The sequence below is a fragment of the Papio anubis genome, chromosome 7 (genome assembly GCF_008728515.1).
Source record: "Papio anubis isolate 15944 chromosome 7, Panubis1.0, whole genome shotgun sequence".
Lineage (NCBI taxonomy): Eukaryota > Metazoa > Chordata > Mammalia > Primates > Cercopithecidae > Papio > Papio anubis.
The window spans coordinates 96462163-96486201 of record NC_044982.1 but is presented as its reverse complement, the minus strand read 5'-3'; the positions used below and the strand labels follow the sequence as shown (position 1 = coordinate 96486201).

The following is a 24039-nucleotide window of genomic DNA, read 5'->3' as shown; positions in this document are numbered from 1 at the left end:
AGCTTTCCGAAATGCAGTGTGCCATGTGCCTCTCTCTCCTTTAAACTCTTCAGGGTCTCTTACCGACCCCTGCAGCTTTCAGAATCAGGTTCAGATTCCTTAGCATGGCACAGAGACCCTTTCTGAACTGCCCCTTCAGCCTCATCTTCTTTTCCACACATCCACCTCCTACCCCAACAAGGCAAGGGGCAGTTTCTGGAATGTGTGACTCAGTTCACAAGGCTGTGTCTTTAAATATCATGCCCTCTCTCTGGAATCCCTTGTTCTATTTTTCATTTGCTGATCTCAGAGTTTATAAACTGCCAGCCCTGGGTCATATCTGGCCTAAATATGTGTTCAGGCGCTTGCATGTTCAACCTTTTTAAAATCAGAGGCTACTGTTTAAAACTCAAGAGACTAGTCGTTATAAAATATCCTCATTTCTGGCTCCTTTTAAACAGTCAAAAGATCTGGTAACACTGAACTATAGTCATTGCTGGAGTTGGGAAGTATCGGTGTCCTCTTGTTAGGGGGGCAGGGGAGGGGTGCATATGCTACATTTTTCTACAGTCCGCACTACTCCCTATTGTCTCACTCCGAGCGTCATTACTTATGTCTGTGACTTGCCTGGATCCTAAAGGCATTTGAATTTAAGATCCCTAGACTCATCCTCCTATCAATTACAAAATTCAGCTCATGTCACTTTCTCCACAAACTTCCCTGACTCAGAAGCCCCTCCTGTACCAGATTCATTAGGACTACAGGCCCTAAGGAAGCGGCAGAGGTGCTAGTTTCTTGCACTTTCTCAGTCTCAGCTGACCAGATGCTTATTGATAAAATCAAGCAGAAGCAGGAGGAAGAACACCTAGGGGCATGGTCCTTTTCCCTCTGTGATGTTCAGAAACAAATGCTTAGGAGAAGGAAATTCAGGAGCTCCATGCTTCCTAAGATGCTTGATGAGGCTGCTTCTTGAGCTTGCTGATGACCAACAGATAGAATAGGAAGAGGAAGCCAGCCCTGGCCTCTGGAAGGATAACAGTCCCAGGTGTCTTCTGGCATCAGCCATGACGTCTGTCCCCACCTTTCCCAGCCCAAGAACTTTTAGGAGCCCAGGGCTCTGGGGAGGAAAGGGGGTGGAGGAGAGGTTCTGCCTCTTGGGTCCTCCCTGTGAGCCACGTCCTGATTGGCTTGGGGAAAGTCCAAAGATGGGTTCAGGGTGGAAGAAATTAACTCCAGCCATGTTGATCTAGGGCATGGGAAATGGCTGCATCCAACTAATGCCACAATAGCTTGTGGTGGGTGATAGGTCATAGAGAGGATGGTGGCCCCAGGGATGTGACCAGCTTGATGCTAGAATCAGGTGTCTGGATGCAAACATGAGAAGAACCTTGCTCGGATGGATGGATGTTGAGAACAGTAATTATTACCAGAGTTAATGCTGCCTTGGGCCCTTGCCACATGGCAGTCCCTCCTGTGGATTTACTCCTTTCATCCACGTCCCAACCCTATGAATTGGGCGTTTTTCTTCCTCCAATTTACTTAGAGATGTTAAGCATCATATGCCAAGATTGACAGTGAGGAGGGAGCTCCAGGTGGAATTTGAATACAGCTCTGTCTGACAGATTGTCTCCAAATTGGGAAGTAGGTACAAAGTTGAGGTTGGGGTGGGGGCTTGTCAGAACCTGAGCTGAGCCAAAACTGGAATGTAGTGTCACAGGAACAAACTGACAAGGGAAGCCAGAGGACAGGGCCAGGCAGCCAATGTACCTGGGTCACTACACCTGACTCCAGACAGACGCCAGAGCTTCACCCAGCCAGATCCGAGAGGCAGAGGTACGAAGCCAGGTCAGGGCAAGGGGAGCGTGTGCACGGACCTGGGGTTGTCCCCTGTGATTTTATTCCTATGCCTTCCTTCTTGGCAGTTCTGGCCCTGTGCTTTTAATATTTCCAGCAGATTCCATCAGGACATTCAGGCTGTGCAGAAGGCAGGGAGGCTGGCTTCTGTTCTGAACACCCACAGAAGAGAGGTACAAAGAAGAATCAATGGGTCCTTCTCTCCTTTGCTTTTCCTGTTGCCCTGAGTGCCAGCACAGACTCCCACTTTGGGCTGAGCCTGGAGGGGGCATGAAAGTCAGAGCCTATTAGCCCCCAGGGTCTGGGCTGGTGGCTGTAGATGGTGCCCTGAGGGCAATGGCCGAAGGTGTCATTGAGGGCGTCACATTCGGGGCTGCCTCAGAGCCTCACCCTCTCCCCACACTCCTGCCATCAATTTCTTATAGAAAACTTCAGGAAAGAAGGCCAGAGTTCTCTAGGGATTAGAAGAATCCAAAGGCAGAGAGAATTCTTCCCTGCTGACTTCTCAACATGACCACAGGGGCCGGACAAGTGGACAGGAGATTTAACCCTTTTGTCCTGGGCAGATCACATGCATGTGTGAAGCACCCTGGCACACAAAGGGCTTCCTGGGGCACATCTGGAACAGGGCAGTACTTCAGTAAGTGTGCCGTGAGGATGCACAGAAACTACCCACCCCCTGGCCAGGAGGAGGAGGGAAACGGGATATGGCCTCCCTGTTTTCTTGACAAACATGCCTCTTTGATACAATACTATAAAAATAAAATGAGGTGCAAATGAGAACACAGGCTTCAGTGTGGTCCCTAGCTCCACCTTAACCCGCAGAATATCCAAGACTGAGTTTCCTCACTCCTTCAGAAGGGTGAACTGTGAAGAGTAAAAGAGGTAATGAAAACACATCAACAGCTGGCAGATGCTATCTTCATTTTAATGTAATTATTGTTCTGATTAAAAGTTTTTGAGAGGAGGATAGGTTATGGCTGAGTTCTACCTTCCCTTCTTTTTGTTTCAATTAACATGCCTTTCTTTACTGAGCATTACGGAGCACCTACTCTGCAACAGGCAGTGAGCGGGGCTCTGGGGTCACAGTGGGAATGGAGACAGATAGTCTCCAGTTTGAAGGTGCTTAAAACAGAAATTTGGGGACATGAAACAAACACACACTCACTGCCTCCCTTGACCCCCGCCCACCCCACACCAGACAGCAAAGGAACAGAGCTATAAACACCTACCCATTACTGGGCAATGCTAAGAAGAAAACAGGCAAGGGCTGGGTGCAGTGGCTCACACCTGTAATGCCAGCACTTTGGGAGGCCAAGGCGGGCGAATCACTTGAGGCCAAGAGTTCGAGACTAGCCTGACTAACACGGTGAAACCCCGTTCCTACTAAAAATACAAAAAATTAGCTGGGTATGGTGACATACGCCTGTAATCCCAGCTGCTTGGGAGGCTGAGGCATGAGACTTGCTTGAACCTGGGAGGCAGTTGTTGCAGTGAGCCAAGATCTCACCACTGCACTCCAGCCTGGGAGACAGAGCAAGACCCTGTCTCCAAACAAACAAACAAACAAACAAACAAACCGAAAACACAGAGGCAAGTGGTGGTGGATACCAGACTGCATGGATACTTGAGAGCGGACAGGAAGGGCTGTTCCAAGAGATGGCATTTGTTAGAACTCTGAAGGAAGACAGGGAGCCAGCCTTGCAAAGGGCTGTGGGAAGAATATCAGGCAGAGAGGTCTGCATGGGCCACAACTTGAAAGGCAAGAAGAGCCTAATGGGTTAGAGGATCTTCCCTTTAAAATTCACCATGTTTCCAGGCCCTGCTCACCCCAGCAGATGGTCTCTGAACCTTCATCCCTCTTCTTCCCCTCCCCACTTCTGCCATTTGGTCTCATTTTCACCTGACTGTGACCGTATCATTGAACCTCTCCCCATTTCCTTCCCCTCCTCTCATTTCTTTATTTTTACAGATGAACTATTTTATTTGTAAAACATTCTTCTCCTGCCTGCCTCTACCCCTCACCTGCTTCTACTTCCTTTTCACACCTCCCGCAAGGCCAGTCTGCCCTCACTGGCCCCTTTATCAGGGACCTCTCTTTGGAATCTCACTTCACCCCACAATTCCAAGAAAGGAGGTCTCTCAAATGCCACTAGGGATCTGCTGACAACCTGGCCTGAGGCCCTCCTCTGTAAGGACCCTCCTGCCGGGAGCACCCGCCTGTCTTGCCTTGCTTCTTCCCCTTGGTTGTCTCGTACTTCTCTCACTGCCCTTCTGCATGGCCTTTGCTACCTTGGTTTTCCGTTTCCAATTCTCTAAATCAGAGCAAAGACCCAAGCTTAATCCTGGGGTCTTTTCTACTTTAGAGATTTTATCTACACTAAGAGTTTCAATTACCATCTCCCCCACATGGCTTAAGATCTCCACCTCCAGCCTAACTTCTCCTGTTACTCTCTTATGAATTGGTCCCCAGCTGCCCACCATTGAGTTGACTGTGGAGAAGTCACTTCCTGTTTCAGGGCCTCAGTGGCTGTACCTATAAAATGAAAGAGGGGTGGTTCTGCTGCTCTCTCATCCCCTAGTTGCTCCTGCAAGTGGTGGCTTCATAATTTTTAAATGTCTTCATTTCCACATAGATAAACTCGGCCTCTTAAAATCATCATGTTTAAAACCAAACTCACTACAGGACCATAACACACAGCTTCCCCGTGGATGTCCTGCACCCACAGTGGGCTCAGTTGTTCACACAGGCGTTACTGACTGTCCCGAGAGTGTTGGAGAGCTGTCACGTCTTCTTCATAATCATGGTTTCCTAAGTCCCTCTTCCTTTTCAACACCCCAGCCCAGCCCTCAATGCTACTCCCCTGGGTGATCTTCCCAGCACCTGCCCCCTCCAAGCAACTGACGCATCGTCTGCACATACCTTTGGTCAAAGCACTTCAAGGACCCCAACTGTCCACAGTGGCTCCTCTTAGCTTTTGTGGGTCCCTTTGGGAATCCTTCGAAATGTCTGAATCATGTACTCAGAAAAATGCCTACAATTTCAGGGGGTTCGTGGATCTCCTGAACCCCATCACAGATTCTTCAGAGGTCTCTGGACCCCATGTTAAACCAAAGAAACCCTCAAAGAATCAAGTCTGAGTTCTTCGGCCCTTGACAGCCTGGCTCCAAGCCCTCTGTCCTCCCCCACTTTCCTCTACCTCTAGGCACTGCCAGAGTCTGTGGCAGCCACATCACAAACGTGAGAACGGCTCCTCCTTGTACACGGGAAACTTCCTTGGTTCTGGCCATTCTCTCCATCTAGGTCACCAATGTCATTCTTTTCCCAGCTCAAGTCCTTGGGCCCTTCCTTCAAGCCCCCAAATCCTGCCTTCTCTCATTCCCAGTCCTTGGTGGGGAACCCCCGCTTTGGAGCTCCTATGGTATGAATCATCAGTACTATAAGCACGCTATTGTTATTTTTGTTTTTATTACCTGTCAGAGCTCACCATGGGAGGTCAGGGATGGCATTTAGGCTGATATACTACGCTCATAAGATGTTTGTTGGTGATAATGAATTTTCCTGATAGGTAAGTGAAAAAGACTTCCAAAATCACCACATTTAACTATGCTTGAAAAGAGCTTTTCTACATCCCGTTACATGCACTCATGTGCTTTTCTAAAACTTGGTATACAGGACATCATTTGACAGGAACACCAATCCTGCTGTGATGCAATTGTCCTCTAAGTGGAACTGAGGGGTGCAGCAATGATGATGCTATTACTCCCCGTCCTGCAAGTTTACCAGGACATTCCATTGAGATGTGAAAATGTCAAATGCAGTGCCTGGCAAACAGTAGATACCCAGTATATTAGCTTGTCTTCCTCTTGCCATATAGCAGCTTTCTTTTCTTTTTAATGTAGAGCAGGTGGTAGGTGAAAATAGACCAACACCTATTTATTGCCCTGCTCTAAAATTTCAGGGCAAGGAATTTAGAGGCATAGCAGCAAATGGATTTGCTATTTCCAGTGAGGCTGAACTCCACTCCACAGGAAAACGCCTTGAGACAGCTGTCCAGTTTTGTTGCTCTAGAGCAAGTGAAGACCTGTGGGTTCATTGAGTCCACTTTTTATAAATGGGAAAACTGAGGCCCAAAGAGGTTAGGGCCGGCCCTTAGGGCAATGGCCTGGTGGTGGCAAATCCACAACCAAAGCCCAGACACCCAAACTCTCACCTCCAGACACATTCCTCATCATCGTACAACAACTCGCTCCCCCACCAGATCACAGGCTCCATAAGCACCTTCCCTATGCTGTACTCATCTTCTCAGTTGTCAGCACCCAGCACAGGGCTTGGAATGGATTGGATGCATTTTGCTCACACACAGTTTGCAACGACTGCACAAAGCTCATGGTAACCGTCACAGAAATCAAGCACCAGGAACCCGTCCTGATGCCTTTCTCCAGGGGCACTGTGAGTGCCTTATAAGGCTGCTGTTTTTCCACCTAATCGGGAGAAGATTGGCTTTTCCAGCAGGGTGGCTCACGGCACACAGTCTGCGCTGGTGACGCTGCAATGCTGCATTTGAGAAATAGTTACTGAGCATTTGCCAGGTGTCATGCACTGACTATATAGAGATGAACAGGAAAGAAATGGGCCTTTCCCTCATGAAGAATCATCGAGTGGAAAATGGAAAAAAGCAGAACAAAAGTAAACAGACCACCCAGTCCAGACAGAACAACTCTCTCCAGCAGCTAATCTCTGCCTATTTCCAAGACAGAAAATAAAAACAATACCACACAATGGGACTCTGATGAAGACTAAAAACCCCAAAGTCAACACATTTTACTTTATTTTATCTCAATTGATCTCAACTCCCAAACGCATGAGCTTCAAAAGGTAAGATTAGGTACGATTAAGCCAGCCAGACCAGCATTGATTTGAAAACCCTCCTCCCTAATACAGGACTGAGGAGGTTGCAGGCCCTTATTAATCTCCTTGTTATCAGCTTGATCTCAGCCTGCCTGGAGCCAGCTCACCTGATTCCCAATTCTGGACACATCCCTCCAATCCTCTGGCTTCTGTGCACAAGACCTCAGAGCCCATATAGAACTGTGGATTAGCCTGTTAGGAATACTTACTTAAACTGTGGGCTGGTCTTTCTTCATGAAAAGAGGGGCAAAAATGAAATGCCTGTAATCCCAACACCTTGGGAGGCCAAGGCGGGCAGATCACGAGGTCAAGAATTCAAGATCAGCCTGACCAACGTGGTGAAACTCCATGTCTACCAAAAATAAAAAAATTAGCTGGGCACGGTGGAGCACACCTGTAATCCCAGCTATTCAGGAGGCTGAGGCAGGAGAATTGCTTGAATCCAGGAGGTGGAGGTTGCAGTAAGCTGAGAGCGCGCCCCTGAACTCCAGGCTGGGTGACAGAGCGAGACTCCATCTCAATAAATAAATAAATAAATAAATAAATAAATAAATAAGGAACTCAGTGAATTTCAAATCAGACAATTGCACAGAGAGCTAATATAGACCCTACCACATTTTTTTCTCTTTTGGCCATAGAGAGAAATATGTAAGTGATCCCAGAATATCAGTAACTGGGGCCTATCTCAGCCTCCCTCAAGGAACTTACTCCCTCCCCTTCATCCCTTCCCTCCTTCCTTCCCTTCTTTCTCTAAAAGAGCACCTACTCTCTACCAGGCACTGTAGCAGGCACACATCTGAAACAGTCCTAGCCTTCAAGGAACTACAAGCTAACAAGCAGAAAAGAAACCATACAACAAACATGGTGTGGGGAGATGTGCCAGAGAGAGGCAGGGAGCTTCAGAGGACGGTGAGATGAGGGTCTAATCTAGTGGTGTTGCCGGGGTGATAGGTCTTCTTGGGCCTAAGGCATCCTCTCCTCTTGGTGGGACCACCAAGGTCTCTTGGAGGAGGGTTGGTGTACACTGTTTCAATCATTCATAAGGCTGTTTTATTCAAGGATTCTTTTTTTTTTTTTTTTTTTTGGGACGGAGTCTGGCTCTATGGCTGGGCTGGAGTGCAGTGGCGGATCTCAGCTCACTGCAACTCCGCCTCCGGTTCCATGTTCTGCCTCGCCCTCCGAGTACTTCAGTTACTGAAGCCCAGCCACCTCGCCCGGCTAGTTTTTTGTATTTTGTAGTAGAGGCGGGGTTTTTCACCCGTGTTAGCTCAGGATGGTGCCAGATCCTACAGGCGCATGCAGATCCCGTCTCAAAGCCTCTGAGCCATAGGATTACAGGCTTGAGCCACCGCGCCCGGCCTCAAGGATTCTTTTGTTGTGTGTTGGGCCATTTCCAGACACAGTTATAAATGCCTTCCGTAAGTAGGTACTTTCTGAAGGATTAACTCACTCACTCTGGAGAGAAGTTCTGCAAGGAGTTGTCACGAGTTTGCTGCCATCCAGGGCAGATAATGACTATGGGGAAGAAGAAAGGCTGGGACGTCATTGCATAAACTTCAAACATTTTCCGGGTCTACCTTCATGCGTTTTGCTAACTAGACATTATTGACTTAATACTTTCCTTTAAATTGACTCACTTAAAAACTTAAATGAATTTATCACAAAAGGAATCTTTATACTACTACCGTAAATAGAATACCAATATCCCTTGCCCTAAATAGAAGGTAATAGCAAAAATAAATACAGTTAAATTCTTGGCTTCCAGCCTGCTTGGAGGCTTTCTTTATCTGGAAGAGCAGATTGGTATTAAAAGGCTCCCCTAGACTTGCCTTCCGTCACCCCTAGAGGCCTCCCCTCTCCATTCCCCTGCTTTTTATAACTGAGAGTGGAGTTTGGAATTGGACTGCAGGCTGGGCAGGCCACCAGATCCACTCAGGAACCCCCAGAACTCTAGGGAACTGTGACTACGTACGCCAACTGTGAAGTGGGGCCCTGTGCTGTGTGAATGATCACATCCTAGCCAAGCTCATTAGAGGGCTTAATGACACAGCTGATGAGCGCTTTGCTGTCCAGCTTCTCTAGAAATTTCCTTCAAGTGCTCCAGCACCAGGTCAAGCTTGTTTCTGGATGCACTGTGTCCTCCTTGGACTCATGTAATAAATCACTTCAACCCTTGGTTGAGATTTCTGCTCTCCTCATCTTACGCCTTGGGCCTCATTTGGGAGGACAAAGGAAGAGAAGTAGGCTAATGGCTAAAGGCTAAACCCCTGGCATCTAGGAACAGAGCCAGCTAGATCGCCAAATAGTTTAAGTTCTTTTTCTGTTTCCTAAGCAGTCACTCTATCTGAGTCTCAGTTCACTTGTCCATAAAATGGGTTTTGAAGGGGTTTTATAATAAATGTGTGAAACAATGTATAAAAAGCTCATGGCATACACTCAGGAATCCAACGAGTGGCTGTAATAAGAATCACCATTCATTTTTATTTGTAGTTTTTTTTTTTGAGATAGGGTTTCATTCTTGATGCCCAGGCTGGAGTGCAATGGTGACATCTCGACTCACTGCAACCTCTGCCTCCTGGGTTCAAGTGATCTGAGTAGCTGAGATTACAGGCACACACCACCTGCTTCAGCCTCCTGAGTAGCTGAGATTACAGGCACACACTACCACGCCCAGCTAATTTTTGTATTTTTGTAGAGATGGGGTTTCGCCATGTTGCCCAGACTGGTCTTGAACTGCTGGGCTCAAGTGATCTACTCACCTCTGCCTCCCAAAGTTCTGGGATTACAGGCACGAGCTACTGTGCCTGGCCAAGAATCATTATTCATTTTTCTGATATCCATTTGGAGGTCACTCTAGGCTGACTCTGTGATGGGCAGTGGAGCCACACTGACAGGCTACCCCTGGTGTGATGGGCCAAGGTCACTGCTTAGGGCAGAGGCTCTGTAGAAGGCAGGGAAACCAATCATTCCCCCAGCAGAGTGTGCATACATTTCACCTGGGAGCTTGTTACTGAGCAGATTCAGATTCCGCAGGTCTAGGGTCTGGAGTAGGGCCTGAGACACTACATTTCTACCAAACATCCAGATGATGTCCATGTTGCTGGTCTGAGGACCACACCGAGTGACAAGGCTCTAGCCCAGTGGTTCTCAAGGTGTGATCCTGAAATGGGCCAGCAGTGTCAGGATCGCCTGGAACCTGTTAAAGATGCAAATTCTCAGGCCCTGCCCCAGGCCTGTGGAAACAGAAACTCCAGGAGGTGTCCAGCGTTCTGTTTTCAACAAGTCCTTGAGGTGACTGTGATGCTCTCTCAAGTCTGAGAATTGGCTTTGGCATCTCAAGCCTCCTGGAATCCACCTCACTTGCTCCTTCCTGCGGTATTACAGAGATTGTGCGGCTTGAGCCTAAAAGGGAAGAGACAGCTGTGCCCTACCTCTTCCCAGCTCAGCAGGAGCCAAATCTTGGGATCGGTATCTTGGACTCATTTCTTTTCAGGTTCACCCTTGAGCCAAAAACAGTTTAGAGGCCACCCCTAGGCAGGTGATAAAGAAAGAGACTTCCCAAAGCTGCGTCTGGGAGGGAGGGGGCTCTGGACTGTCTTGGTCTCCCTCCCCCATCACTCTGAGCCCTCCTTGCAACTTAGGTTTTGGCAAAACCTTATGGGCCCCTCCACTAAACTTACATGGGCAGGCCAGCCAACAAGAATTCAGAGTGGCCACATAAATGTATGCCTGCACTTTCCACAATCCTAAATCCCAGATGTTGGGGATGTGGGCCGCCTCCAGCTTGTGTGTCTAAATATACAACAAAGTGATGATTTGTATTTTTCTAATTCTGTGTCTATAGCCACACCTCCCCCCTTTACTCCCTCCATTTCCTCTGTATCTGCTTTTCAGCACCGTATTATTTTTAAAATTAAATAATACCCACATTGATGCTGCTTTGTTTAAAATCACAACTGTGCTCTTAAAGTAAGTCAGCGTGTCCTGAGCACCTGCCAGGCACTGTTCTGGCTGCTTGTGCTTGTGTGTGTTTCAATTGTGGTAAAATACATATAACATACAATTTACCATCTTAACTATTTTTAAGTGTACGGTTCGGTGGCATTAAGACATTTATATTATTCTGCAGCTATCATTACCATCCGTCTGCTAAACTCTTTTCATCTTTCAAAACTGAAACTTTATACCCATTAAACAAATTCCCCTTCCCCAGATCCTGGCAACTGTCATTCTACTTTCTGTCTCGATCAATTTGACCACTCTAGATGCCTCATATAAGTGGAACCATACAGTATTTGTCCTTTGACTGCTGGCTTATTCCACTTAGCATAATGTTCTCAAGGTTCGCCCATCATATAGTTTGTGTCAGAATGTCCTTCCTTTTTAAGACTAAATAATATTCCATTGGATGTATATAGCTTTTTTTTTTTTTTAATTTTTAAGAACAGGGTCTCGCTATATTGCCCAGGCAGCTCCAAACTCCTGGGCTCAAGATATCCTCCCGCCTCTGCCTCCCCAAGAGCTGGGATTACAGGTGTGAGCCACCATGCCCGGCATCTACCATATTTTGTTTATCCGTTTACTCATTGATGGACACCTGGGTGCTTCCACCTTTTAGCTACGGTGAATAAGGTTACTATGAACATGGGTGTACAAATACCTGTTTAAGTCCCTGTTTTCAATTTCTTTTTTTTTTTTTGAGATGGAGTCTTGCTCTGTTGCCCAGGCTGGAGTGCAGTGGTGTGATCTAGGCTCACTGCAACCTCTGCGTCCCGGGTTCAAGCGATTCTCCTGTCTCAGCCTCTGAGTAGCTGGACTACAGGCATGCAGCACGACACCTGGCTTTTTTTTTTTTTTTTTTTTTTTTGTATTTTTAGTAAAGACAGGGTTTCACCACGTTGGTCAGGCTGGTCTCAAACTTCTGACTTCAGGTGATTCACCCACCTCGGCCTCCCAAAGTGTTGGGATTACAGGCATGAGCACCACACCTGGCCCCTGCTTTCAATTCTTTTGAATATATACCCAGAAGTGGAATTGTTGGATCACATGGTAATTCTATGTTAAATATTTTGAGGAACTGTCATGCTGTTTTCCATAGGAGCTGTACCATTTTACATTCCCACCATTTGTATTTTATTTAATCCTCAGAACACTGGAAGTTGGGTATTATTAACCCCATTATACAGATTAGGAAACTGAGACTCAGAAAGGTGAGGTCACTTGCCTGAAGTCACACAGGTAATGAGTGTTCCACTGAAGACTAGAGCCTTAATCTTCCAAGAGTAGCTCTCAGTTTCTCCAAAGGTATGGCCCAATGTCCTGAATCATATGCCATGAATCCAACTCTGGCAAGAACTTGTCAGTCCTTACAGATAAAAGTAAAGCCCCCGGTTGGTGGCAGGGAGAGATGTATGATGAATGCGTGAGTCATTCTGGCATTCTGCTGGAGGTTAGAGCTATCGTGGGCAGTTTTGGCAGGTTGGGGAAGGGCCTGTGGAGCCCTAACTGGCTTTACCACCAAGGCTGGGCCATCACGGGTCTTTCTTTGGGATGCCATCTGTCAGCACGTTGCTGCCTTTGTGTCCAGCTGGCCTAAGAGGTTCCCTGCCCGGGCCAAGACAGGACACCACGGGGAGTTTCTCTCTTGCCCTTCTCTTTGCTTCTCCTGGGAACTAAATGTTTTGATTAGCGTATAATTTGGGCATCATCCTGAGTCCACCTAAAGTCAAATCCCAAACTGTGGGAACCTCAAGAGATACAGAGGGAGGGCCTTTACTGCTTACAGGAAAATAGCGAACTAAAGTCACCTGCCCTATCAATTTACTAATTCACTTTCTCCAGACATCATATGCCTCCCGCCTTCATTATTTAAGCTACTCTGGCATTTACCAAGAAGGTGTGAATTAACCCTGGGTATCGCTCCTCCACGTGCAGCCGGTTTTCAAAATTAGAACTGGCGAAGCTCAATAACAAGTGCTCACACCTCTCTGGGTAGAGTCCAGGTATGTCTGCCTCTTCCACAGCCTCCGCTGAAGTGTGGTGCCCAATGGTGACAGATGCCATTGTGTTTGCGAAGTTATCTGACAATGATGAGTCTATTCTACTGTCTCAAAAGTTTCCAGCATCTCTGTGCAAACTCTCTGCATGGTACAGAAAAAGGAATAAAGTGTAGGAGGCCCAGGGCAGGAGGCATGAGGAATGGGGGCGAGCAGCCAAGTAACCGCAGTATAAAAAAGTGGCTAAGACCAGATGGACCATGGAGTCAGGCAAACCTGGGTGGAATCCCAGCTCCATGTTTACTAGCTGTGTGACCTTAGCAAGTCCCAAGACCTCTCTGAGTCTCCATTTCCTCATCTGCAAACGGGCTAACAGGGTGCTTGGGAAGGTTGAGTGAGGTGATCCATGTGAGTTCTCAGCAGAATGTGGTTACCGTAGGAAAGGGGGCTCCCTGGGATGTGCTACCTCCTTGCATGAACCTGGCCCCTCCTCGAAGGGCTCCCTCCCTCACTCCTTCCCTCCCTCCCTTCCTTGTCAGGCTCCACTGACCTGGGAAAGCTGACAGCACCAACCCTTCTGTCTTCCCCTAGAAGAAAATTTCTCCAGGCCTTAATCATTTGTGTTGTTTTTCTCTTCTCTCTCAGTGTCTCTCTCTCTCTCTCTCTGGTAATGAGATGGTCAAACAAATGCCATGCTCTGGAGCCATTCTGATGAGATTCCGTGGGGGGAAGCGGGTGTGAGAGGAGAGGAAAAGAGGGGAGGCAGAGGCAGAGGCAGAGCAGTGTGCCTCTGGCCCTCATTCCGCATTAAGGTGTTTTGGAGCTGGCAACCCTAAATTGTATTGATCTTTTTGGCTGCCATGTCCCATTATGGCCTGGGCTCCAGCATGCTATCCCCTAAGGTTCCTTCAGTATCACTACATCCCAGGGTTCTCATTCCCACAGACCTTTGTGTTCCCAACGCTTATTCCTTGAAAATACAAGCACGCATCTCTTCCCCACTGGATGCCATTTAAGACATCGTTTTTGGAGAATTCTCCTTGTTCCCTGGAGCCTGGGTTTGAATCCCAGCTCTGCACTTTACTAGCTGTGTTATTTGACTGTTCCGGGCCTCAGTCCACTAATCTGTAAAAGGGAGATAATAATAACATAGATAGACCTCCTCAGACTGTTGGGAGGATTATAGGTGTTTAGATAACTAAAGTGTTTAGAAAATCATTGGGACCCCAGCAGACACAGACAAAAAATGACTTTGTTATTATTCTCTGCTGGCATCATCTCCATGGGGAAGAAAATATGTGAGGAGTGAGGCTATTTCCTGAAGTGAGCTTTTCAGCGTACCTTGTGGATCCAGACCCTAGACTATCAGATTTCAAGGACCCATAGTATTTCCAAAACACTGGGGTTGGGGACTCATGAGGTTACCACCCTCTTCAGCCAAGGGAGAATGTCATAGCTACCATCACCCCCTTTCATAAAAGAAAGGACATCTTAGTATCCCAAAGGAAAAAGGAACATTATCTCCGAATATAGAAGAGTTCTTTCCAGGCAATGGCAGCTGGCAACTTGAAACTATTAATAATCATGGCTACGTTGTGCTTTTTTTTTTTTTTTTTTCCTATCTCCTTTCAGATCACCACTCATCTGTGGCTCACTATTTGGGAACCACTGACCCAGGGGTCCTTTCATTCTTTGGCCATCAACTAAGAAGCTGGAGGAGGGAGAGGAGGAATTGTTGCCCTGAACCTTAAAAAAGGCCCAGGAAGCAGAGCTTAGTCCCTCCACATTCCTCCGATGATAACAAAAAGGCTCTGGGAAACCCTGTGACAGAGCTGAGAGCTTCATGCTTGCAAAGCAGTTTGGGAAGTCAAAGGCACACCCACACAGCAAGGCGGGATGCTGGATTTCCCATGGGAGTGAATCGGGATCCCAAGTTCTCGAAGGTGTCAGGAGGAACCTTGACTGCCGATGTGTAATACAGACACATGTCGTGTCAGGGCCACTGCTCTCCCCAGTTGGAGCCATTCCCTCATGGCCATTGTCGCGAAGTCAGTGACAGCCAAAGCTGAGAAAACACGGGGACACACAGGTCCCGTCAGGACACTGGGCAGCCTCCTAGCCGGGTGATGAATTGCAGGAGACTGGGGAGAATTTAAAACCAGCCCAGATGCCACCTAGGAGAGTGACTAATCTCAACGCTTAAGGACCTGCCTCAGCTCTGGAGAGATGGTGAGCAAGCCCAGGGGCAGTCAGCCAGTCGGCCACAGGGGACAGTGTCTCACCCCGCAGCGCCTCTCCGGAAGATGAGCCTGTCCCCACGCCCTGGCAGGAGACAGCCACCTGACTCGCTCAGCTGGTGGCTTTCATGTTCCTGTCCCTCCCCTGGCCGTTTTCACTGTGTCCTCCCATCTGTCTCTAACTCATTTCTGCTTGAGACAGCTGAGAGAGATGAGGCTCCTGACCTCATCTAGGATCCACACAGCTGCCCCAAGTCTTGACCCATCAGCAGGATTCGCTGGTTTGACCAGTGTTTTCAAAACACCACTAGAAGGTGCTTCATAAGGAAAATCTTTTGAGACGACACATCCCGACCTGACCTCACATTTCTTACTCTGTCAACGTCTCTAACACTCAGCTTCCAGCATCCTACCTGGGGACCAGCCCTTGCAAGGAAACAGCTGGCCCTGCATTCCTGGTCTGCTCTCAACGCCACTACGGAAGCCCTGAAGGGGATTAAAGTAGACAGGACCGGCTGTCCTTCCAGGCAGGAGGGGACAGCCTCAGCAGCACCGTGGGCAGTGGAGGGCTGGAAAGGGCTCTTTGGAGAACCAACGGCTGGAAAGGGCTCTTTGGAGAACCAACAGCCGGCAGAGGCTTGGCATCTGGGCTCTAGATCTTTGGTTTTTATCTAAACTGGCAGGGGGCAAACACCACTGGGTGTTTTTACAAATTAGAAAGGGGCTTTTATTTCCATTGGCCTGAAACATTCCACAATGGTGAATAATGTCATAGCCAGACTGTGCTCTTCACCGGGCTGCACTTCCATGCTAGATACATAGGAAAAGCAAGGGCTTCCAGATCAAGTGGAGGGTGTTCAATTGTTAGAATAGTATGTACTTTTGGGAGCAGAGAGGCTGAATGCTTATTTTTGCCATATCCTTGGTCAGAGTTTGTTCATTCAAAAAATATTTTATGGGCTTCATTTACTAAATCATGTACGTATCACCAGGGGCTGGGGATAAAGGATAAATAAAACATAATTGTGAAATGTATCTCCATGGGGTGCTGCATGATGGGGTGCTAAGCGTGCATACAGGAGGCGCAACCAATGTAGATGTCTCAGGAGGGGACGGGATCTAGGAGATACCAGACCTTAGCCTCGAAGGAGAAGACAGAGCAGGCTGGCTACAGAAAGAGGTAAAGGTCAGATGATGCATTGCTTTGTATGCCCTGTGAAAAGCAATAAGAGCCTTTCTAGAATCCCCTCTCTCGAAGAAGTATTTATAATTTGCAATCTACAACATTTCCAATTTGTAAAACCTAAAACATGTTTAAAACCTAGCAACCCTGCCTTACAGGAGGAAAGAGGCACTGAGTGGTGAATTGGTTTCTAAGATGGATATCTATTTACAATTTAAATGTGATGTTTGGAACAGTTGGCAACAAGGACTTGGAGCAAGTGAGTTAAAACCAGACCTTCTTTCTCTCCTATTTTATCTTCCAATCATGCTTATATTTCAGTGAATTACACCAGGACTAGGGAGAAGAATGGGCTTTAAAAAAAATTGCATTGTCTTGAGCAAACATATGCACTTCTTATAGAGTGCCTGGACTGTGACTGCTCAAGGTCATTTTCTTTCCCATCCACGTGCACTCATCCACTAAATGATGCACCTCACCTCACTCTCCGCTGTTGGCAGTAGTTGCTGCCTGCTCACAGATCTCATCATGGTTGATGATCAGAGCTAGCCTCTCCTTGTCTAGTGTTTTCCCAGACAGGGCCTGGTGTTTGGCTGGTGTGCACTAGGACCCCTGGTCGTGGTGTACTGGATGGCATCAGTTCTGATGGGTCAGATGTCCATTCTAACAGGTTGGTGCTGGAGAGGTACCAGTTGTTAAACATCTTTACTATCTCCCCTGCTCCAGACACCTAGATGCCCAAACATACAGCATGTAGTATTGAGGCAGGGCCCTTCCATTGACATCAGAATCAGGTTTGCAATGGAATAGGAGCTTTCCCTCCTCCTGTCACTTTAGCCCCAGGCTCCACCTGAGAGTCTGGAATGCTCATACCCATGGCAGGTGACCTTGTGTAACAAGCTGGGGTTAATGCCATTCTGTCCTCCAGCATGGCACTGAACTTAGCTGGACTAGAGGGACATTTTGGGGAGATGTGCTCAGAGTCCTCCTCTGGTCCTCCTCATTCACCTTCTCTCTTTCTAAATGTCTGATGGAGCAACTACTAAGGCCAGACCAGGCTCTCAGGAAAACTCTGGGCCTTTGGAAGAACCACCAGGGATGAGTTAGTCTTCAGATGTATTCCCTAATATTAGCTCAGGGTGAAAAAAATAACTCAGAGGACAGGGCAGTCTAGCATGATGGTCAAGAGCATGCATGGGTTTTGGCCTTCCACACAGCTGCTTTATCACAAGTTTATCAGCAGGGTATACAACCTCTCCAGGCCTCAGTTTCTTCATCAATAAATGGGGATAGAAATGGTACCTACCTTAGAGAGTTCTGGTGAGGATCCAGCAAACATGTTTGAAAGCAGTTAGCATAGCATCTGGCTCACAGAGCTCTACAAACAGTGCCACTGGTAGGTGACCACTGGATTACCATGAGGCTGGAATGTGTTAACACCTATAAAGCACTTGGAATAGCTCTTGCCTCTTAGGAAGCACTCAGTAAATGCTAACCATGATCATCATCTTCACCATTGTCATAATTGCTATTGTTATCATTACTAGTTACTCAACTTCTCTTTAATAAGATTTCTGTAATTCCTTTATGAGTAGAGGAACTAGTATGAGGATTAGTGCATTGGGTTACAAAAGAGGAGACCTGTGCAAGCCTGCCCTGCCCTAAACCAGCCAGGCTGTGATCTCAGATTAGTGATGTTACTTCTCAATGTCAAATTTACCCTAATTGATAAAAAGGAAAGGTTTCTACAGGGAGAGCTTATGCTCTCTTCCTGTCCCAAGGCTCAGTGAGTTTCTTTCTTTTTTTTTTTTTTTAATTTTTTTTTTTCTTTTTTTGAGATGGAGTCTCACTCTGTTGCCCAGGCTGGAGTGCGGTGGCATGATCTCGGCTCACTGCAACCTCTTCTTCCCAGGTTTTAAGCCATTCTCCTGTCTCAGCCTCCCGAGTAGCTGGGATTACAGGCACCTGCCACCACATCTGGCTAACTTTTGTATTTTTAGTAGAGATGGAGTTTCACCATGTTGGCCAGTCTGGTCTTGAACTCCTGACCTCAGGTGATCCACCTGCCTCAGCCTCCCAAAGTGTTGGGATTACAGGCATGAGCCACCGTTCCTGGCCAGCTCTGAGTTGCAACTTTGCCCAAGGATGCCGTGTGTGCCCATCATTGTGCCAGACTCAGGAAAATATTCATCCAACAGATGTTTATTGAATGCCTTGTGTCCCCAGTTCCATGGACACCATGATGAGCAAGACAGCGATGCCTCACAGTCCCCTAGTGGAACTTACATCAGGATTAAAGCCCAAGAAACAAGCAGAAGATTTTAGCTTACAACTTGGTCGAATTGGATCTAAAACTTGGGAGCGTGCATGAGTTGATCAGGGGCTGTTTTACGAAAGCTCCACCCAATTTCTGACTTAGAATTTGAATTCACTCCTTGGCTACCAGGCAGGACTCTCTAGGTGCTTTGTAGAGAACTTATCTTTCTACATTTTGTTTTCTTATTCAGCTCCAGCTGAATGAGAGCAAGAGAGTCAGAAATGGAACTTTTGAAAATAATCACTAAGGAAAAGAGATGTGTGTCTCAGAAAACTCCCCTCAAAGAAAGTCCTGCCCCTCAATTCATGGCGCATAATTTTTCAGGCAGGACAGGACCTCTGAGACCACCACATTAAAAGCCTCATTTTATAAAAAAGAATCAAGAGCTTCAGAAAACTAAATCTCAGTTTTATTCCTCCAGATAATACACATGTGATTTACTTTCTTCTTTCACTTTTTAAAGTTCCCTAATCCTTGAAAAAGTTACCCCCAAAAGCGGTTCCTTATATTTTTCCTTCCTTCCTAACAGATCACAGGGTCCCACTGTTCATTACTCCCCAGAAACAGCCATCCTTTTACAGAGCCATCGCTTTCTCCCAGGGGCCAACACGGGCAGATCATCTGTAATCCTCCCTAGCACAGGTCCAGAGCAAGTTGGGGATGGAGGGGCTGGGCTGGTGCAGCAGACTCGTGTTCCTAAGTATGATTCCAGGTCTCCAGGAAGACATATGGTGAGGAAGGCGGAGCCCTCTTGACGCCCCTCACTGGCCACTGTGCCAAGGCTCTTATTGGGCCCTGAGCCCAGCTGCTCAAAGTTGAGGTAATTCCAAGAATGAATTTAGTGATAAAACCTCACTTGTGCCGGGAGGGGTGGCTCATGCCTGTAATCCCAGCACTTTGGGAGGCTGAGGTGGGCAGATCACCTGAGATGATCGAGAGCAGCCTGGTCAACATGGTGAAACCCCATCTCTAATAAAAATACAAAAATTAGCCTGGTGTGGTGGCACGTGCCTGTAATCCCAGCTACTCGGGAGGCTGAAACAGAAGAATTGCTTGAAACCGGGAGGGAGAGGTTGCAGTGAGCCGAGATCGTGCCACTGCACTCCAGCCTGGGCAACAGAGTGAGACTCTGTCTCAAAAAAAACAAAAAAACAACAAAACAAAACCAAAAAAACCCCTCACTTGTAAGCAGGCAGAAGGTGCTGTTGGGATTCCCATGCTCTGCCCGTGTCTTTCCTTCTCCAGCCATGGTGAATCCCAAAATATGCCTCCATTCCTCTGGATTAAACACGTGTGGGGCTGACGGTGAGTGGGGCTAGAGTGCCTGTCCCAGTCGAAAGGCATGTGTAGTGTTGTTCTAAGGCAGCTACATCAGCCTGGGAGAGGGGGTGTCTCAGGCCTGGTCAGGACTGGTCAAGCCAGTGGTCAGCCTGGGACGACAGGGAAGGAAGATGCCACAGGAGGTGACGCATCAGACTTGTTTGACAGTTGTTTCCTAGGATTGGCCCAACAGAGACAGGATAAAAAGTAGAGAGCCCTCAAGTGAAACAAGTCCCAGGGGTGTGTACATATATGGGAACAACCTGATGTGGGGAGCGCAGGCTTCACCGTGCATTTGGCAAGAAAGTGCAACATTATGTGCAAAGTGATCTCCTGATTGCGTTTTAAAAATTAAAAGTTCCCAGCATGTGGAAGGTATTTGCTAAGAATTCAGTGAATGGTTGACCTAGGGGTGCCTGGATGACCACAGCACTTGTGTTTTTATAGCAGAACAATGGGCAGCGCCGTGCCTTCCCTCTCACATGGGCAAAGATCAGCAAGTGATCTGGGCCAGGCAGTGCCCACATCAGGAATAAGAAGCCGAAGAGCCCAGAGGAAGGCCCTTCTCACCGCATCTTCCATTACCCCAAGACGTGACTTGCCCGATTTCCTTTCCGATCCACGTTTCTGAGGCGAACAGCTATGAAAAGTAGCATGTTTATCTTTGCGTGAGAGATGGTGGCACGTTGTGTATTAACTGCACAGCATTTGTGAAAGTTTTCAGAGCTCTTGGGGAAACCGAGAATGAGAGGAGACAGAAGCAGGGAGAGGGGCTCCTGAAGCCCAGTGGGGTTCACAGAAGGAATTCCGGGGAGATGGGCAGGGGCGGGGAGCAGAGCAGGGGCGGGGAGAAAATGAGAGCAGGAAGCGGCACTTGTCCCAAGTTTTGGTCCTTGGGGCCTCGGCATCCTGCTTGGGCCCAAGACTGGCATCTCCCATTTGAGGGACTGACAGCGTGGCGGACCCTCAACTAGCACAGATAACAAATGAAGTAACAAATGGGACAAAGGAGGGGCGCACGCGGCGCCGGACTCGAGAAAAGCGCCTGGCAGGGCACAAATCCCACAGAGGAAGAGACCTGCGCTCTCTGAGACCTCACCTTCCCCTTACCCAGGGCCAGGAAGGTCTCCTCGGGCCTCCTCAGAACGCTGGGTGCCTCCCCACCTGTCGTCTACCGCCCTTTGGAGGTTCTGGAGAACGGCCCGCCCTGACAAGCCGAAGGCTGCGGGGCGGGGCGCGAGTCTCAGCCTCTGGGACACACAGCTGGTGCGTCCCGCGCCTTAAGTGCGCGCTCCAGGAAGTCCGGAGCCGGGAGGATCCGGGCTCGCGGTCCCGCCCTACCTCTGGCGAGGTCGGGAGAAAAAAGGGCCAGATCGTCCGCTTGAGGGCCCAGAAGCCCACCGGGCGGCAGTACAGACTTTCCCGAAATGTCTCTGTCTCCGCGCTGCGAGCGCGCAGGAACCCAGGGTCGCCCGGGTCGCCGTGGCTTGGCTGAACGTCCAAAGCCAGGCGAGGGCGGGGGTCTCAGTCCAGCTATGCGAGCCCTTCTCTAGTGGTGCCAGCTCCTACGCCGGGCTCCCGGGCCGGCGGGAGGCGCGTGTGCCTGTCTGTGTGTGCAGGGGACATTCGGCTTCCCCGTAGCCCATGCAGAGCCCCCGCCCTCCGCTCCGGCCCGGGGAACCCCTCCCCCAGCTCAGAGATCCCTGCGCGCCCCCTGCCCACTTTGCCAAGGCGAGAAAGCGGCCGTGCCGGAGACAAAGAAACTCCTGCCTCCCTCCACTCTCGGCCCCTCCGCCCGCCGGAGACACTCCCCGGCGCCCTCCCTCGACCCCGGTGACACTGCGCTTGGACACGCCAGGCAGGGGGGCAGGGTGGGCGAGCCCGCTTCCCGACGCGGGCCAGCTGGGGGCTTCCCGTGAGCCCCGCCCGGGGACACCCCACGGCAGCCGCGCCCCCACCCTCCTCTCCCCAAACCGTCCCGGGCCCCTGTCACCGCTACCTTCTGCCAAGCCGTCCCTACCTCTCCAGCGGAGCTACGGAGGGGGGTGGGGGCGCGGCGCACACAAAGGGGGTCGGAGGGTGGAGAGTAGGGAAGGAGGGAGAGATCTCGCCAGGTCTCGTGGCACGGGCCTGGGCGCAGCTATTTACCCGATTTCTTCTTCGATCTCTGAGATGTCTGCGAAGATGAGGAAGACCACGAGCAGCGTGAGCGCGGCCAGCATCCAGCTCCGGAACTGCAGCTGCATGGTGGGTTCGCGTCCGCCGGGACCCACGCGGGCCGGCGCGAGGAGCAGGGGCTGGAGGGCGCAGCGGCAGACGCCGGAGCCTCCGCGCGCCGCGCGCAGCTGGGCAGATACCCTGCGCTCGGGGCGAGTCCGGGCCGGCGGCGGCAGCGGCAGCGGCAGCGACAGGCAGGGGTTGCTCAGGCGCGGCGAGCCCGCCTGCTCCCTTTCGGCTCCCGCCTGCCCCTCCCTCCCTCCTCTCCCTTCCCCCGCCCCGCGCCCGGCTCCGCGCGCAGTTTGACAGCTTTGCTCCGCGCCTCTGCTCGCCTCCTCCCACCAACTCCAGCGTCCAGACCTGCTAGCCTTTGCTTCTCCCGCCTGGCTTTATTCAGCTCCCGAGGGCGCGGGGATGCAGCCGGAGGCTGCCACTCCTGGCCTAGAGAGGCTGAGCTCTGGCCACCGCGAACGACCGGGTACTGAGCTGAGCCCAGGGAAGTGCGCGCACCGCCCGGCGCACCCCTCAGGCTGGCAAACGCCCCCCTTCGCCCGCTCTTTGTCCAGCTCCCTCGCCTGCTCGCAAAGTTTTCTCAACACAAAGACTAACACCTGAGGACAGCCCCCAGCGCGCGGCGAGAAGGCGGTTTCAGCCAGGCAGATGTTTCAGCAGTTGATGAATTAGGAGGGGAGGTGGAGGAAGGGGAGGAGAGAAGAAATATCCAAGACAGGCCAACTTCGGTGAAGATGCTGACTACAGTTTGTCGGCGAGGCTTTCTCGAGAAACCACTCCCTCCAGGTGCTTATCTTGGTCTCCATTTGTAGACCCGATGCTAGGTCCGGAGAGCTCTCCGAGCTGCCCCTAGGTCACGAAATCCTGGCTGGAACCCTCGGCTAGAACCCCAGTGGGAGACTTAGCTCCTGTCTTCCCTCCGCCCTCGCGGTACTGACGCCGGGTGGCCTTCATCTCCTCAGTTCTTGGACTCTCAATAACCCCAAAATCAATAACCCTGGGAGTCCTGTCTTGATCAAAATGCCTTCTAGAAAAATATGGCTCCCACAAGGGGTAATGTCCCCCACTCTTCCTGAATATTTTACACTTTCACAGCCTTAGACAGTTTAAGTCAAATTACATTTCACACCAACCATTAGCCAGGGATGGGAAGGGCCCCATTAAGTTTTACTGGAATTCGATAATTACCTTTTATTTTCTTTGCACTAATTGGAACAATTCCTGAAATTAAGAAATGTAACTTTCCAGAAATGATCATCTGGTTTATGAAAGGGTCCTTGGGGTTTGAGTGTGGGGAGGAGTCCTGTTGGAGAAGCTATATGGAATGTCCTAAGTGCTGGAAACCACAACCCAGTGAATGGGAGGGGCGGGTTGGCCTTGTTCCCTGGACCACTCAGAGTAGTTTGGGGAGGGGCTGGCAGCAGCCAAGTCCCTTCATGGCGCCCCCGGGGATGTAAGAGGGCCTTCTGATTTCCCACCAAAGCACCGCTTGTGCCCAGAGCACTTCTGCCTCTTCGTGTGTACGGAGGAGCAGGAGGGAGGCTTCCAAGCCAGGGGCTACTGCACTTGTTGACCCTGGGAGCCAGGACAGGCTCTCCCCTGCAGGAGGAGCTCCCATCACCCAGCCTGGAGAGCAGATTAGGGAAGCAGCACAGCGGCAAGGGAGAGCTCTGCATCACCTCCTTTGAGGAGTGCCAGAAGCAGATGTCTTTTATCCAGAGGAAGAGTGGACTAATACCCGCCTCAGCGCTTCATTTCCTTCCCATCCCTTGGCAAAGTCAGTGCACCCCTGCTCCTTTTACAGTAAGCACTTCGAAAATACCACGTATTTTTCTTGGGGTGAGGTTTTTCTGATGTCGAGAACAAGGTTGGACGTCACTCTCCCTGTCTGTTAGAGGCAGGGATGAGATGTCAAAGGAGGGTTTCCCATCAGTGTGACTGGCACGGGGTCTAACTTTCCTTATTTCAAGTTTTCAGAAAGCCAAGATCTTTCCCTTTGTCTTGCTGGAAGG

General features: G+C 49.6%; 1 protein-coding gene across 1 annotated transcript in view; it reads right to left on the bottom strand.

The window, feature by feature from the left end:
* The window catches only part of ST8SIA2 (ST8 alpha-N-acetyl-neuraminide alpha-2,8-sialyltransferase 2), a 76435-nt gene extending 54166 nt beyond the window's left edge, over positions 1-22269 (bottom strand). The window contains exon 1 of the mRNA XM_003901401.3: positions 21947-22269. Coding sequence (XP_003901450.1) covers positions 21947-22044 — 98 coding nt within the window. The 5' untranslated portion in view covers positions 22045-22269. The remainder of the gene's footprint in view (positions 1-21946) is intronic.
* Positions 22270-24039: the final 1770 nt, after the last annotated feature.